The sequence below is a fragment of the Heloderma suspectum genome, chromosome 1 (assembly GCF_057233095.1).
Source record: "Heloderma suspectum isolate Gila_16-S chromosome 1, 16-S_ref, whole genome shotgun sequence".
NCBI classification, from domain to species: domain Eukaryota; kingdom Metazoa; phylum Chordata; class Lepidosauria; order Squamata; family Helodermatidae; genus Heloderma; species Heloderma suspectum.
The window spans coordinates 295,335,558-295,350,061 of record NC_139458.1 but is presented as its reverse complement, the minus strand read 5'-3'; the positions used below and the strand labels follow the sequence as shown (position 1 = coordinate 295,350,061).

General features: G+C 44.2%; 1 protein-coding gene across 2 annotated transcripts in view; it reads right to left on the bottom strand.

Annotated features, from left to right (window-relative positions):
• The window catches only part of ADGRB3 (adhesion G protein-coupled receptor B3), a 703,006-nt gene that overhangs the window by 320,862 nt on the left and 367,640 nt on the right, over positions 1-14,504 (bottom strand). For both annotated transcript variants that reach the window (XM_084826875.1, XM_084826876.1), the window contains 2 exons: positions 2,843-2,989; positions 687-762 (listed from right to left, as the gene is read on the bottom strand). In XM_084826875.1, the coding sequence (XP_084683001.1) occupies positions 687-762; positions 2,843-2,989 (223 nt within the window). The remainder of the gene's footprint in view (positions 1-686; positions 763-2,842; positions 2,990-14,504) is intronic.

Below are 14,504 nucleotides of genomic sequence, written 5' to 3'. Positions count from 1 at the left end.
ACCATTAAATAGCCACAACCAGCCCTTGCCACTGACTTCCCAAGACCAATTAAAATTAGAACACAGGCCTTTTTGCATTTGACTAGCTTACACACATCCCAAGCATTTGCGCTGATAAATTTGTCTGTCTAACTCTTTGTCTCATTCTCTCTCTCTCTTGCACCCCTCCCACACCCTTCGTTTCTTGCTTGCTTGCTCCTTCCTCATCACCCATTTATGGCTGAAAAAGGTAATTTTGCTCAGCACCTGAGGAATGCCTCCCTCCCCCTATTACCTGCTACTGCCTTCTACAGCTGCTGCTATGCAGGCTCCTTTGTCCTCTCCCCTCCCAACCCATTTCCCTAGATGCTCCAGTGTCTCTTGTCTCATCCTGTTTCTTTCACCGCCACCTTTCTCTGACTCTCTGTGGGCCACTCGCCTCAGAGTGGTGCTAAGACCAAAGAGGAGTGGCAAGGCAAGCAGGGTAGAGTTCTTTTAGTGAAGGGGACAGTGGAGGTGGGGGGGGGGCAGGAAAAGCATATGATGCACCTGATCTGGTCCCCGGACCAAATTGGCCATCCCTGCTCTAGGCAGAACTCCAAGGCTGCATAAAAATAGTGATTGCTGTCCACATTCACCTCAACAGACCCTAGAGGCAAACTCTTGAAATAATATAGATCACACTTGCAACCAGAGTCATCACTTACCTTAAGGTGGGCAGAATAAGTTCTAAATTTTTGTACAGTACTGCTCCAAGCACAAACACAGTGGATTCATCTAGTTCTAAAATGAAAAGGGGAGGGAGAGAGAGAGAGAGAGAGAGAAGACAACATGTACATTAAATGTGTCGCCTTTTCAAGCTGTTCCAACTTAGTCAGCACACAGGTACATGGAATGATATTTAACATTGTAGAAGAAGTTTTATCTTTAAGGAAATCATCATTGCAACATGAAATATATTTCCCCACATTCTGTCATAAAAGTGTAATATGATATATTAAGGAAGGGGGGGGAAAGCTCTATACAATTGGAACATCTCACAAGATTTAGAGAGCTCAGAAGACTGGCTGTTTTGTGAGATTCATTATTCTCTGCTAAACTGTGCCAGCATTTTGTGATATATTCTGCCTTGATTAGGAAAGATCCAAGGGAGTTATTTTTAGAGGACTCCTCCCACCCCACCACACTAATACTGAAGAGAGCAGACTCTCCATTACAGCTATTTGGCACTCCGGTAGACTAATTCTGGGATCAGAAACCAATGCGTTTGGCCTTGGGGAAGTCATTTGAGTAGCAGGTCTCTACAATAACTCAGGAGATAGACTGTTCCACACATTATGAAAGAGGAAACCCAGGTTTGCCAGACAGTGTACAGTGGCATTCACACTTCACATGTTTAGGTGTATGCATCTATCTATCATCTATCATCTATCCATCTATCCATCTATCTGCCTACCTACCTACCTACCTACCTACTTATCGGGCATGATCCATTCACATTTGGAGAGGGAGGAACTATAGGGCTCATAAGAGCCCTCTGCCTTCCTTTCCTCCTTCCAGCTGGCCCCCAAGCATGGGTGCATTAGGGAGTCCAGGTCCGGTGGAGGCTGATGGCTCTGATTTTGGTGGGGCTGTAGATCCATTCTGGGTTTCAACCAGAACCAGGCACAACTCTAAATGAGCTATCCAAAGTGCTGAACCCTATCCCCAATATAGGTTCAGACCCTTGGATAGCTCCCTTAGAGTTCTGGCTGGTTCTGACAGAAGCCCAGAATGGATATACAGCCCCACTGAAATCGGAGCTACCAGCCTCCACTGTCCAGATATCTGCATACTTTACAATGGGAGGTTGTTGTATGGCCACTGCATAGCAACAGACCCACCCTGTTTCCTCCCCAGAGGTCTGGGGAGTAAACCTGCTGATCTGCATGCACCCACCTCCTGGCCTGAGGACCACCCAGGAGCGGGGAGGGAGAAGAAATTGAGCTCTATGGCAATCCCTCTTCACATGTAGAATTGTGCTTCTATGAAGATCAGAAACAGGATGTTCCTAGAATGTGTGAAGAAGCCCAGAGATTATAGCAGCAACTATATCTCCTGAAGTCAGTCGTGGTGCATGTAGAAAAGTGCAGGGCCAGTCCCTGAGGTCCCCCCTCTGCCCTTGATTCCTGGCAGGAGTCTCCTGCTGCTGCTGCTGCATTGGTCTCACTTTTATTCCTAGCATCATGCTGGTCCCTTTGGAAATGTAAATGCCAGCATGCACCTTAACAGCTGTAAGAATTAGGTACAATGTGAAGGGGACAATGTGAAGGTAGCAGTTATACCTCCTTATGCAACCACTCCCATCACTTTATAGTAGGGGTGCAGAACCTTTTTGTAGTTGGGTACAACTCCCCGCCAAACCTTTCGTGGTCCAGATGATATGGGTGGCCATGGAAATAACAGCGAGGATTCCCTCCAGGGCAGATTCCTGCTGGGGGTGGGCTTGGATGCCAAGCCCCACTACCGAGAGAGAATCCCAGAGGCTCTGCATGCCAGGTTGGAAGGTCTAAAAGGCCAGAGTAGGCCTCCAGGCCAGAGCTTCTGTGCCACTGCTTTATAGAGACCTGCCAGGCTCTAATAAGAAAAATGTGGCTGCGGATGGAAATCATGATGGTTTCTGCCTCAACAACCACCTCTTCCACTAGACAAAATGAGTGTGTATGGAAGGGGGCCCTTTAAAACTGGGTTCTAGATGATCCAAAATACTGATAAAACAAACTTACACTCACACAAGTCAGTGATTCCATACTTGCCATTCTGACCCCCTCTCTGTGCTCTCATCCTAATAAAATATAAGGACAAGATGCATTGTAATTTTTACCTGTTGACATAGGGGTGAAGATGTTTTTTGGAATGACAACCCTGTCTTCTGAGTTTCGTGCCCAGTCGACCATCCCTTTCCTTCCTTTCATGGGGAAATTGATGTCCGTTAGAACTGATGCTGCAGGAAGCTTCTGAATGCTAGCCACTATTAAGAAAAAGCATACAAAAGCAAATTCAAACAGAACTCATTTTACTCTTCACAGCAGTATTACTAAGAGAAGATCATACTAGGAAAAGTAAATATGACCCAACATTTTCACTATGAGAAAAAGTGGTTAATAAAAAAAAAAAGGTTTATAGGTGCATATCTATAATAATAAGAGAGAAGGTGTGTCTGTTTGTCTGTCCATCAGCACCATAGTGCCAAGACCATGAAACCTCGGCACCTGAAGCTTGGCATGCATACTAAGAGGCCCCTATCTACACCTTGGGGTAATTTTGTTTTTAAAATGCACTGATTAATTTTAATGTGTCCATGAAGCCTGCAGTAACATCTTCAGCCACTAGGGGCAGGACTTCCCTAACCAGCACATAATGTTGCAGTCCATAGAGTTTGAAACTAGAGGAGGCTAGTAAGCCAAGGGACAGAGTTATATGCCTGCGTCCTCCCCCCCTGCTATGGGACAGCTTCCCCTCAGGGGAACAGGGTAGAGATGGGAGCATCAGGAAAATGTTCCCCAAATCACGCCTTAGCTCAACTTGGCTCACTCCCATTTTTTCATTTTCATCCGGATTTTCCAGTTATTCGAACATGAAAAGTATGTACTTTCCCCTCATTGACTAAAGTGTGAAAATGCATTTTTTAAAATAAAAATAAAATGTGAATCTTAAAAAAATAGCAATTTTTGAAATGTGATTGCAAACATTTCTTGAAAAGAAGTATTCCAGCTCATGTTCATGTTTGGGATTACGAATGGGGCATGCTTGCATGATTTGTGAACAGAAACAAGGTGGTTCAGCAGTTTGGATAGCTCCTTTAGAGTTCTGAGTGGTTCTAACTGAAACCCAGAGCAGATGCACAGCCCCACAGAGCAGATCCACCAGCCTCCCCTGCCCCCCCCCCCCCCCGAGGTCTGCGGGCATGCACCATGGCAGTGGCCAAGCTCAAGGGAGCCAGCAGGCATGGCTTAACCCAGATGGGGTGGGCCAACATGTCCTACTCTGCCGGCTGCATAACAATGCTTGAGGCTTTGTTGTATCAAACTAAGGGCTATTCCAACCTGTGCGAAGCCAGATGCTGTTTGCTATTTTCAAATTGGAAAAGAGAACACATGCAGTGCAATCCTATACAGGTCTACTTGGAAGGAAGCCCCATTGCATTCCGGTAAGTGTGTATAGGATTGCAGTCTTGAACTAAGAAGACAACAAGCTTATGTATGATTAATAGGCAAGACTGTGGATGAATGTGATGGCCTTGATTCTCCTGCTTGTCAGCCAGGTTCAATATCTTAAGAGGGATTATTCACTCTGTTGGCTCATGCCCTGAAATTCACATGGAAGGGCATAGTGGAACTGTGTATACAGAGCATATTCTGAATTGATTAAAAATGACAGAACTAGGAAGAGGATGCTGTGAATTGCTTGGGGAGATATAACTTCTAGAACCAGACTAATGAAGCAATAACAATGCCGCTATCCCTTGCATAGGCATAATAAGATTTGAAAACAAGCCCCATTAAGTAGATTGACATATTAGCAGCCTGTAGTCTGTTTCTGGACAAAACAAAAATAGAACCAGTATCTCACAAGCCACTTTCCATTACTCCTCATGGTAAAATGTAATTATTACCATTTTATTACTCTTTTTGCTTCGCACACTTAGTGAGCGAAGTGTTATGGAAACCTTATTTTCTTTACCTTCACAATGACCCTTTCAATCATGTAGCTGATACTCCCATTTTACAAATGGGGAAGCAAGAAGCTGAGAGCATGTGAATTGCCTAAGATTATTATTCTTTATTTTATTATTCACTATAATATAGCGCCATCAGTGTACATTATCAATGGGTATTATATTGCACCGTCAGTGTGCATAGTACTTGACTTACAGTACATCCATGGCTTAACTGGGATATAAATTCAAGTTTTCCAAGCTCCACTGGACTTCACTGGCAGACTATGTTAAAACAGATTTTCCTTTTTAAAACAAAAACAAACAAACAGTGCAATCATATACCTGTTTACTCTGAGGTAAGTCCCACTGGCCCAGTTCAGGTGTAATACCTGGCCATAATTTGTTTGAATTGTGGTTTGTTGAACAAGCCAAGATCTGGCTCAGAGACATTCAATTTGTTTTGCCTAATGTTGGTTTGTTTTCCACCTTCCTCACCTGCCAATGCCCAGCAAGTACAACCAAGACCTCTGTATTGTCCAAACAAAGTCTGGTGAGGCATCACCATGTCACCAACTCTCTTTCCAGTGGTCCACAGCAAAAACGAGGTGGGGAACACAGAGACCTTCAGCTGCTCTTGCCATCACTCTCTCCGCCCAACCAAGCAAAACCAAAACAAAACCCAGCTCTGAAGCTTCTCTTCTTTCCCTCCATTTCTAGACAATCCCACTAAGGCTAGTTCTCTTTGTTAACCCTTTCCTCCCGGCCCACATGAACAAAAGCACTTCCCTCTGTAAGCCTTCTGCCTGCATACCCCTGAGTGTCTTATGCAATTTGGTAGCAGCCTATGGGGGCTCTTGCTTCCCACAAAGGTAACTAGTCAGCAGTGGAGGGTTAAGAAAAACATTGTATGATTCAGCCACCCAGCATTGGCTCTGAGAGCAACCTCACAGCTTTAGTAATCTACAAACAAAGGGAGTTTACCCACATATTCCCATCATATCATCCTGCAAACTCAGATGCCTCTTTCCCTGTAAGTGTTGCAGGCAATCCTCTTGGAGTTGTGAATAAGCACTCATCTCTCTAAATGAAAGCTATGCGGAAAGAACTATCTCCCGACATGACATTCCAAATGACCTGTTCTTCCCCACAACTACCAACCCCTCCCAGTACACATGAACAGAACAGTACTCGCACCCAATGTCCTCTGAGCCAACCCAGAATCCAACCCCTTCCAAAACCCATCCAACTCCATCTGTGTCCACTCTTTCAATTTATTATTATTATTATTATTATTATTATTATTATTATTATTATTATTTCTTTAATAAAGATGCATTCCTGTCCTCCCCCCACCCCCAATTACAAAAGCTTTACTAGTGAGCAAGCAGAAGAACAGGTGTGTAATTTCAGCTGTTGGTATAGCTTGCTAAGAGCAATGGTTTGCTTCTAACATCCATCCATCATTAGAAATGGCTAAATGCACCTGGGCTCCCATTAATCTCATCCTCCAGGCTGCTGTGGAACTAGTCAGGTGGGCTGGAGAAGGAGAGCTCTCCAACAGGGTGATGTCTGTGAAAGCACTAGTGGGAATCTCTTAGCCAGCCATGTGAGAGGTTTCATTTTTAAGCCACTCTTCCCTTGCATCTCTGTAGACAGGCAGGCAGTGAGTATGGAGCAATGCAACAGACCAGGATTAAATCAAGGTTGAACATAATGATAAATCACAGTTAGTGCAAACTGAGATTCACAAACCAACCTCAAAGGCCCAGTTCACACATCATTACATCCCACAATTTTTTTTAAACTGTGGGTTGTTGTGAGGAAGGCGATGTGTTGGTGTGTGCTGCCTGATCACTCCCCCTGGATGTGGGAGTGGCTAAACAACCCAGGGACACTGTGTCCCTGGATTGTTTAGCGATGCATTTGAACCTGGACCTCTAGCTTGTTTCTCCCCCAAGAAGCCAAAGAAACAGCCCCAGAACAATACATGGATTCCTTCTCTGGCCTCTCAGGGGAAAGACAAGCCAGAGGTCTGGGTTTGGATGCAATGCTGTTTAGCCACTCCTGCTTGCAGTGGGAGCAATTGGATAGTGTGCAATTGGGTAGTGTGCACCAGTACAGTGCCTCTTTCACAACCCACAGTTTGTGGGTGGTTGTTATATGCAAACTGGGCCAAACTATGGTTTATGATTCTGGGTTCTTGGCTCCAAACAAACCATGGTTAGTGAGCCTCATCAGGTTTGGATGTAGAAACAAATGAGAGTGAAGCTAAACAAACCATTGTTTAGTGTTATATCTGAACCAGGCCACTGTATCCAAACAGGGCCACTGCATTCAAATAGAACTTGCTCCCTAGCAACTGTGTTTAGGATAGGCTGCAATACTAAATGAACTTACTAGTGAGTAAGCTCCAATGAACTCAGTGGGTCTTTCTTCTGAGTAAACCTTACATAGGATTGTGCTGTTAATTTTCAATATCCAGCAAGCCCTCACAGTCAAGTTTTAAGTGAGCTGTATGCAAGCACATACCAGCATATGATGGCTCCAAACGCAAATATGGGATATTATTTTTAATGAAAATGCATACCCTCCTCTTTATTATCATTGCTACAGGGGTGAGAAATAGCAGAAATCATAGCAGCCTCGTGTTGAAAGAGGTAAGCTGAAATTTTGTTTACTCATTTCCCCCTATTTGGAATGCAGTTGTTATCTAGAAATCACATTTTATTGTGGCTTTAGCAATCTGGGTATGATTCCATGGCAACACTGCCAGTTACGAGTAAGATTCAGGCAACTTCTAAGCCTCTGACAGGCCTGTACAGCATTATTCACATTCACAGAGATGATAAACAATCTTTTCAGAGCTCCATTTCTAATGTGAGCCAGGGTGATAATACTTTTTTTGCACACTGCTTTTTTCTAATCATTTTACAACAAGGGTAATAGAGTTCATGCCATTTGCACATTGCTTCTACAGACAAGGATGTGCATAACCAATTTACTGCGCAAGTGCCCTGGAGAAGGGAAAAGAGAGAGACAACAGGGACAACTCTAAAAGCAGTCACAACAGCAAAATTATGGTAGAAAACCATTTAGCCTATCATAAATGGATTTCATTTTAAAGGAAATTGTAATTCAAATCAAGAGACAAGGAAAATTAAGATGTTAACAATATTAGCTTTACGGAATATATTGCTTGACAACTGGCTCTTAGTTCCAAATTAACCTGATTATGTATTATAGCAAGCTTGCATTTCAGGCTTTCCCTATTATATTTGGGTTTACTGGGCCAATTCAAATTCCAATAGGTTGCACTTGATCACAAATATCCCAGCCTCTCCCAGATAGCCCACAGCTAGGGAAGTATTTCAATTTTTCCTTGGTTGAATGGGGCATTCAAGAGGAACAGTCCTTCACTGATGATGCTTATGCATATTGGCATGATTGGTGTTCGGGGCAGGGACTGCACCCACACCCACATAAGGGGTTGCATGCATCTCATAACAAGCACCAAGCCACCACCTGGATTCAAGGAACAGGCCAGCAGTCGCACCTAGAATTTAAGACCCAGCAGTGGCCACAAGGAAGTGAATTGCAGCAGCAACAGAAAATCAGGGAGTAATGAGTCCATAAGAACTGGGGAGTAGTGGTTGGGGGGCAGCTTATGGTATGTCTTAAAGGGTTAAACTTGAGAGAACTAGGCAAAAAGACTGCCAGACTCTCCCCTCTTTCCAACAGTGATGGGACCACAACTTTTATGAACCAGACTAACAACGGTGACTTGGACATTGACTCAAAAAGCCTGTTCAGATGTCATGCTAAGCCACCATGGTTCACGTTTTTGAGTGAACCACAGTAGCTTAGCATGTCATGTGTGGGGTCAAAATCCCGACCACGATGGCTAGGTAGCCACCCCTCTGCAGTGGGGTTAAGGGGGTCCAGGGTGGCTTACTGGGTCATGTGGCAGGATCTCGGTTGTTAAAAAAGTCCACTCTGTGCAAAAACATGGCGACCATAGGGATGGCAGCCTAGATTGTCCACCACTTCTGACAATGCTCTAAGCAGCGCAGCCAGGCTGTATGGTGGCCATCATATAGTGATGAACACAGCGGCCCACACACACCATTTCCCAGTGCAACGGCCACTGGGATAACTGGTACGGCGGGAGGATGCGATAACCAAGGAGAGGGGATGGTAAGTCAACTATTGCACACTGTGTGGTTCCCAGTTGTGTGATGGGCGTGCACATCATGGCTAACCTAAACCTCCCTGCTCCATAGTTACCCAAACCACCCTTCTTCCTTTCATGTCTGAACAGGGCCAATGAATGAAGGGTTAACAGAATCAGTAGCATCATCCACAGATGTGTGTCAGTCTTGACACTCCGCTCAAGTCCAGCTATCAAGGAACTTCAGAATCTGAGGCTCCCAAACCAAGACCCCCAGTGACTAGTCCCTGAGTCAGACCCCACCAAGAAGCCAGCATCCTTGCCCACCAAAGCCTCATGAATTTAATCTGTTCACTGCTGCAGACAGAGTGCCTAGCAAGAGGAGATACCAAAGCAATAGAGTGCTAGGCTCCAAGCCTAAGAGTCTGTCCCTCTACAACAGTGGTAGAGAACCCTAGCTGGTATGCTAGATGTGGATCATGGCCAAATTTCATTTCACCTGAAGTGTCATCCAGCCCTCTGAACTCTGCAGGCCCACAAAATATGCTCTCCTCCACCTGGCCTTTCCCTCAGAACACCTTCAGGAAGTGGTACCCAACAGTGCATGCTTCTCTCTGCTTTGCCTCTCCCTTGGGAAAGTCTGGGTAGAAGGGGAAATCAGTGTTCTGGATTGCGTGGAAAGACCCCCATGGATACAGAAGTCTCTCCTCTTCACAAAGTCACCCTCCATGTGTACAGAGTGGTGAAAGAGGGGGCAGGGCTAGTGTGTTTCTCCTCACTGCATGTTTATTATATTAGGATTGAGGATGCCTGAAGAGGGATTATATGAATCTGATCAGATCCATCAAAGGTCTCAGGTCAGATAGTGGGTATATTCTGGTCAACATGCAAGACCAGAGAAGAGGAGGACAACATGTGGGCAAAGAAAGGTCAGAGGATGATTTTCTGGAAATTCATTTTAATTGTAACTGTATACGTTTACATATCTGTTCCATCCATTCAAGAAGCCATCCTAGCATCCAGAATTTCCATCTTGCTTTCCCAATGTGTTCTAGAAAGCACCCAGCCTGGTATCAGGCTCCCAGCCAACCCAAGCCCAGCAGAGACCTCTTCAGAGGAGGACAATTTTGATTCCTCAACAAACCTCACCCTCACAGAAGACTGGGGGCAGGAGACCTGTTGCAGGGATGCCTCACCAGTGGTCTCAAAGAACCCTTCCAGCCCTGTCACAAGCCCTGCTGGGGTTCCTGACTTACTTCCCTCATCCCATGGCTCCCTGGAGCACCAGCAGGGTTGTGGCCACCTGGTTGTCAGAAGACCCTTTCACCTGGGGTTTACTCAGGGGGAAGGGTCTACTTGGGAGGAGGAAGAGTCAGCTGTAGCCCATGAAAAAGCAGATCCAGCTGCAAGTGGTGAATTAGGGACAGCAAGTACAGTCAGGGCCAGAAATATCAGAACAAGGATAACTGTTTTGGCAGTTGGCCTCTGTACACCACCACATTGAAGTTGAAAGGAAACACACCCAGATGGGAGAGAAGTCAGAACTTTCAGCTGTAATTCAAGGGGGTTGACAAAAGTGGGGTAATAACCATTCAGGAAGTTCAGCCAGTGGCATACACACACACCCATCATGGGTGGCTCATAAGTAATGGAACAAACCAACATCATTTCAAATGTAAGGATCGCCTTTAATACCTGGATGAAAATCCTTTGCAGTCAATGACTGCCTGAAATCTGGAACCCATGGACATGACCACATGCTGAGTTTCCTCCCTCGAGATGCTTTGCCAGGCCTTGACTGCAGCTGCCTTCAGCTGCTGCTTGTTTGTGGGTCTTTCTGCCTTCAGTCTGGTCTTCAGTAAGTGAAAAGCATGCTCTATTGGGTTGAGATCAGGTGACTGATTTGGCCATTGAAGAACATCCCACTTCATTGCCTCGAGAAACTCTGGGGTAGCTTTTGCTGTATGTTCTGGGTCATCATCCATCTGCAATATGAAGCGGCATCCTATCAGTTTGGCAGCATTCGGCTGAATCTGAGCAGAAAGTATAGCCCTATACACGTCAGAATTCATCCTGCTGCTTTTATCAGCAGTCAGGTCATCAATAAACACCAGTGACCCGGTTCCATTGGCAGCCATACATGCCCATGCCATAACACTGCCTCCACCATGTTTGACACATGATGTGGTATGCTTTGGATCATGAGCTGTTCCTTTCCTTCTCCATACTTTTCTCTTCCCATCATTCTGGTACAAGGTAATCTTGGTTTCATCAGTCCAAAGAATCTTATTCTAGAACTGGGCATGCTTTTTTAGGTGTTTGCTGGCAAAGGCTAATCTGGCCTGTCTGTTCTTGAGCGTTACCAGTGGTTTGCACCTTGTTGTGAAGCCTCTGTATTTACATTCATAAAGCCGTCTCTTGACTGTAGATGTTGACAATGACATGCCTACCTCCTCAAGAGCATTCTTGACCTGGCTAGATGTTGTGAAAGGGTTCCTCTTCACCATGAGCAGAATTCTGCGGTCATCCACTTTAGTTGTCTTCCGTGGTCTTCCAGGCCTTTTGCTCTTGCTGAGCTTGCCAGTTAAGTCCTTCTTTTTCAGGATGTTTCAAACTGCTGTGTTGGCCACCCCCAATGTTTCTGCTATCTCTCTGATGGGTTTATGTTGTTTCCTCAGCCTAATGATGGCCTCCTTCACTTGCATGGACACCTCTTTGGACCTCATGTTGGGAGTTCCAGTGAACAGCTACCAAATGCTAATGTAACACTTAGAACCACCTCCAGGCCTTTTGTCTGCTTGATTGGTCATGGGGTACCCAGGAAACAGGCCACATCTGGCCATGCAGCTGCTTGTCAGCCATTCGTTCCATTACTTATGAGCCACCAATGATGGGGTGTGTGTGTTTGCCACTGGCTGTACTCCCTGAGTGGTTAGTGCCCCACTTTTGTCAAACCCCTAGAATTACAGCTGAAAGTCCTGACTTCGCTCCCATCTGGGTGTGTTTCCTTTCAACTTCAATGTGGTAGTGTACAGAGGCCAACTGCCAAAACAGTTATCCTTGTTCCAATATTTCTGGCCCTGACTGTACCTTTTCATGGGCAAAGGTGTAAATAAATACCGTTTTATTTTATTTATTTTATTTTTCTATGTAATTATTTCTCTATTTTATGCTTAATGAGTTTACTTATATACACAAACCCTTTACTTTTAAAATGCAGAACAATATGAAAAAGTGTGGGGAATCTGAAGGGGAGAGAATGGGGACAGTGGAGTCAAGCATTTACTGTCCCTTTTGAAAAATGAAAAAAAAATATAGTAAACTATTAACAACAGCAGCAGCAGCCTGCATGTTGATCCATTCACATGACAAGGATGAAATCAGTTATCTGGACCTAGAGGCTAAGAAAGTAACTTCATAGTTGGAAAAAAGTCAGGAATTCCACTCCTCATATTTTTTTTCCTAAGGGCAGATTACAATGCAGTTTTTTTTTCTCTACACGTGTGCACATGGGTGTAATGTCATGATGGAATGAAAAGTCCATACAAATTTCGGAGAAGGGATTTGAAATCTAGAGTCTTCAATTTCAGCTGACTCACAAAGTAACATTTTCTGCATGTATTATCCCTTGTTGTATTCATCTGTGGAGGAAAAATGGCACACATCATCTGCCCTAAGCATAAAAACAAAATTGAATTAATTTCCTTTCAGTGAGCAACACCAGGCCTTGTGTGGATTTGAATTCATACAAAGCAGAGATTCAATCACTTACTATAATACCCACATTGCAAAATGAAAAAAAAAAAAATTCACATACACTGATGTTATAGTACTGCAAGGATATTAGCTAAAATGGTATTAGTTCTGATTTTATACTGCATTTTTGAATTGCTAAAATGTTGCATATTTAAAAGGAGAAACTGGGTAAGATTCATTATTTTTGTACAAGATCAGCACAATTTAGTCCTAGGACTTATAAAAAGATTTAACTAGTTTTGATTATTTATGCTAGATCAGAAGAACTATTGGGTTTGTTTTGCACATACAGAATGGAAAAATCACTTTGTATTAAGTATTCACAATAAACACTTACACAGGAATGCATATCTAAATGAGAGACATAAAACAGCTAAAGATGGTATCTTTAATTAAAACTTTAGTTATTTCATATCTGCCATAAGCTTTTGAATCAAATTAAGGGGTTTTCCATTGTGCTTTTTCAGGGGAAAAGAGAATAGCAGAGACATGGTGTGATCTCAATAACTAGATTGTTTCATGAAACGTGTTTTCACTTGGAACAAAAGAAAACATTGGGGGAGATCATCATAGCTGGAATAGAGCTCAGTCCAACTGAGCCAGTAAATATGTGGCCCAGGTTTCAAGTCTTTTAGAAACAACAAACCCTTAAAAATGCAACTGTTAAGTTAAAAACAACAAACTGTCTTGTAGCATCTTAAAGACGAAGAGAGTAATCCTTTGGCCCCTAGACAGCATCCGGGGTTCACAGGATGCTGTGGATCTCCTCCTCCATGCCCACAGACAGAGCTATGAGAGTGGACTGGAGAAGGAGATCCAATTGTGGATCTTCCCTCACCATCCCCTCCCAGCCACCCCGGAAGGCTTCTTTTATGAGGTTGCAACTGCGACTTCGTAGGAGAAGTCAGAGAGGAAGAAAAGGGGGCATGCTGGTGCAGTTGTGTTTGCTGCAGCTTTCGGGCCTTCCCTTCATTTGCACCTCCTGTGTATTAACAATGCAGACGTGTGGACTGGTCACACACTGCAAAAACGCAATCATCTTGCTGTGGCCCGCATGTAGGATTGCATCAAGATGCTTTATGTGCTGTGTCCTACCACTGCATGAGCTTCTGTGCATCAGTAAGACACCACACAAAAGGAATCGCGATTCATTCATACATACGATCACAGCAAGGGTGTTTTTTTAAATGGTGCTTTATCATCACTGTATGTAATTGCCAGTAATATAAAAGCAGGGGGAGGGGAGGCACAAAGAAAATGAAAGCTGTGACAAACAGCACATGCTGAGCACTCTGTACAAAATGCAGAGATAAAAATCTGGGTAAAAAAACTTGGAACAATGGAGGTTCTGAATCCACTTCAAAAACAAGACCCAGATAATTTGGATTTTTGGAAAATACCAAAATGGGTGAGATATTTTGATCAGTGGAGGCTGGTGGCCCCGGTTTCAGTGAGGCTATGAATCCACTCTGGGTTTCAGTCAGAACCATCCAGACCCCTCAAGGAGCTATCCAAGGTACTAAACCTATTTTGGGGATACAGTTCAGCACCTTGGATAGCTAGTAAGTTCTGGCTGGTTCTGACTAAAACCCAGAATGGATTCACAGCCCCACCGAAATTGGAGCCACCAGCATCCCCTGTTTTGCTTCAGAAGCATCCCTGTAGCAACTGAAATGCAGAAATATGTTTCTGCATGTTGGTCCATTGCAGGGGTACAATGAAGAGAATTCATATCCAGCCATTGGCTGGTAAGCATTCTTTTCAGGTCCTGTGGGAAGGGAGAATGTTGTGTGTGTGTGTGTCAGGTGGGGGGGGGGCTATCTTGATATCTATCCAATCAGTTAATGCAGTGGAAGCTCTGAAGCCTACAATCTCCCCTGCCCCAATCATCTATGAAATGCG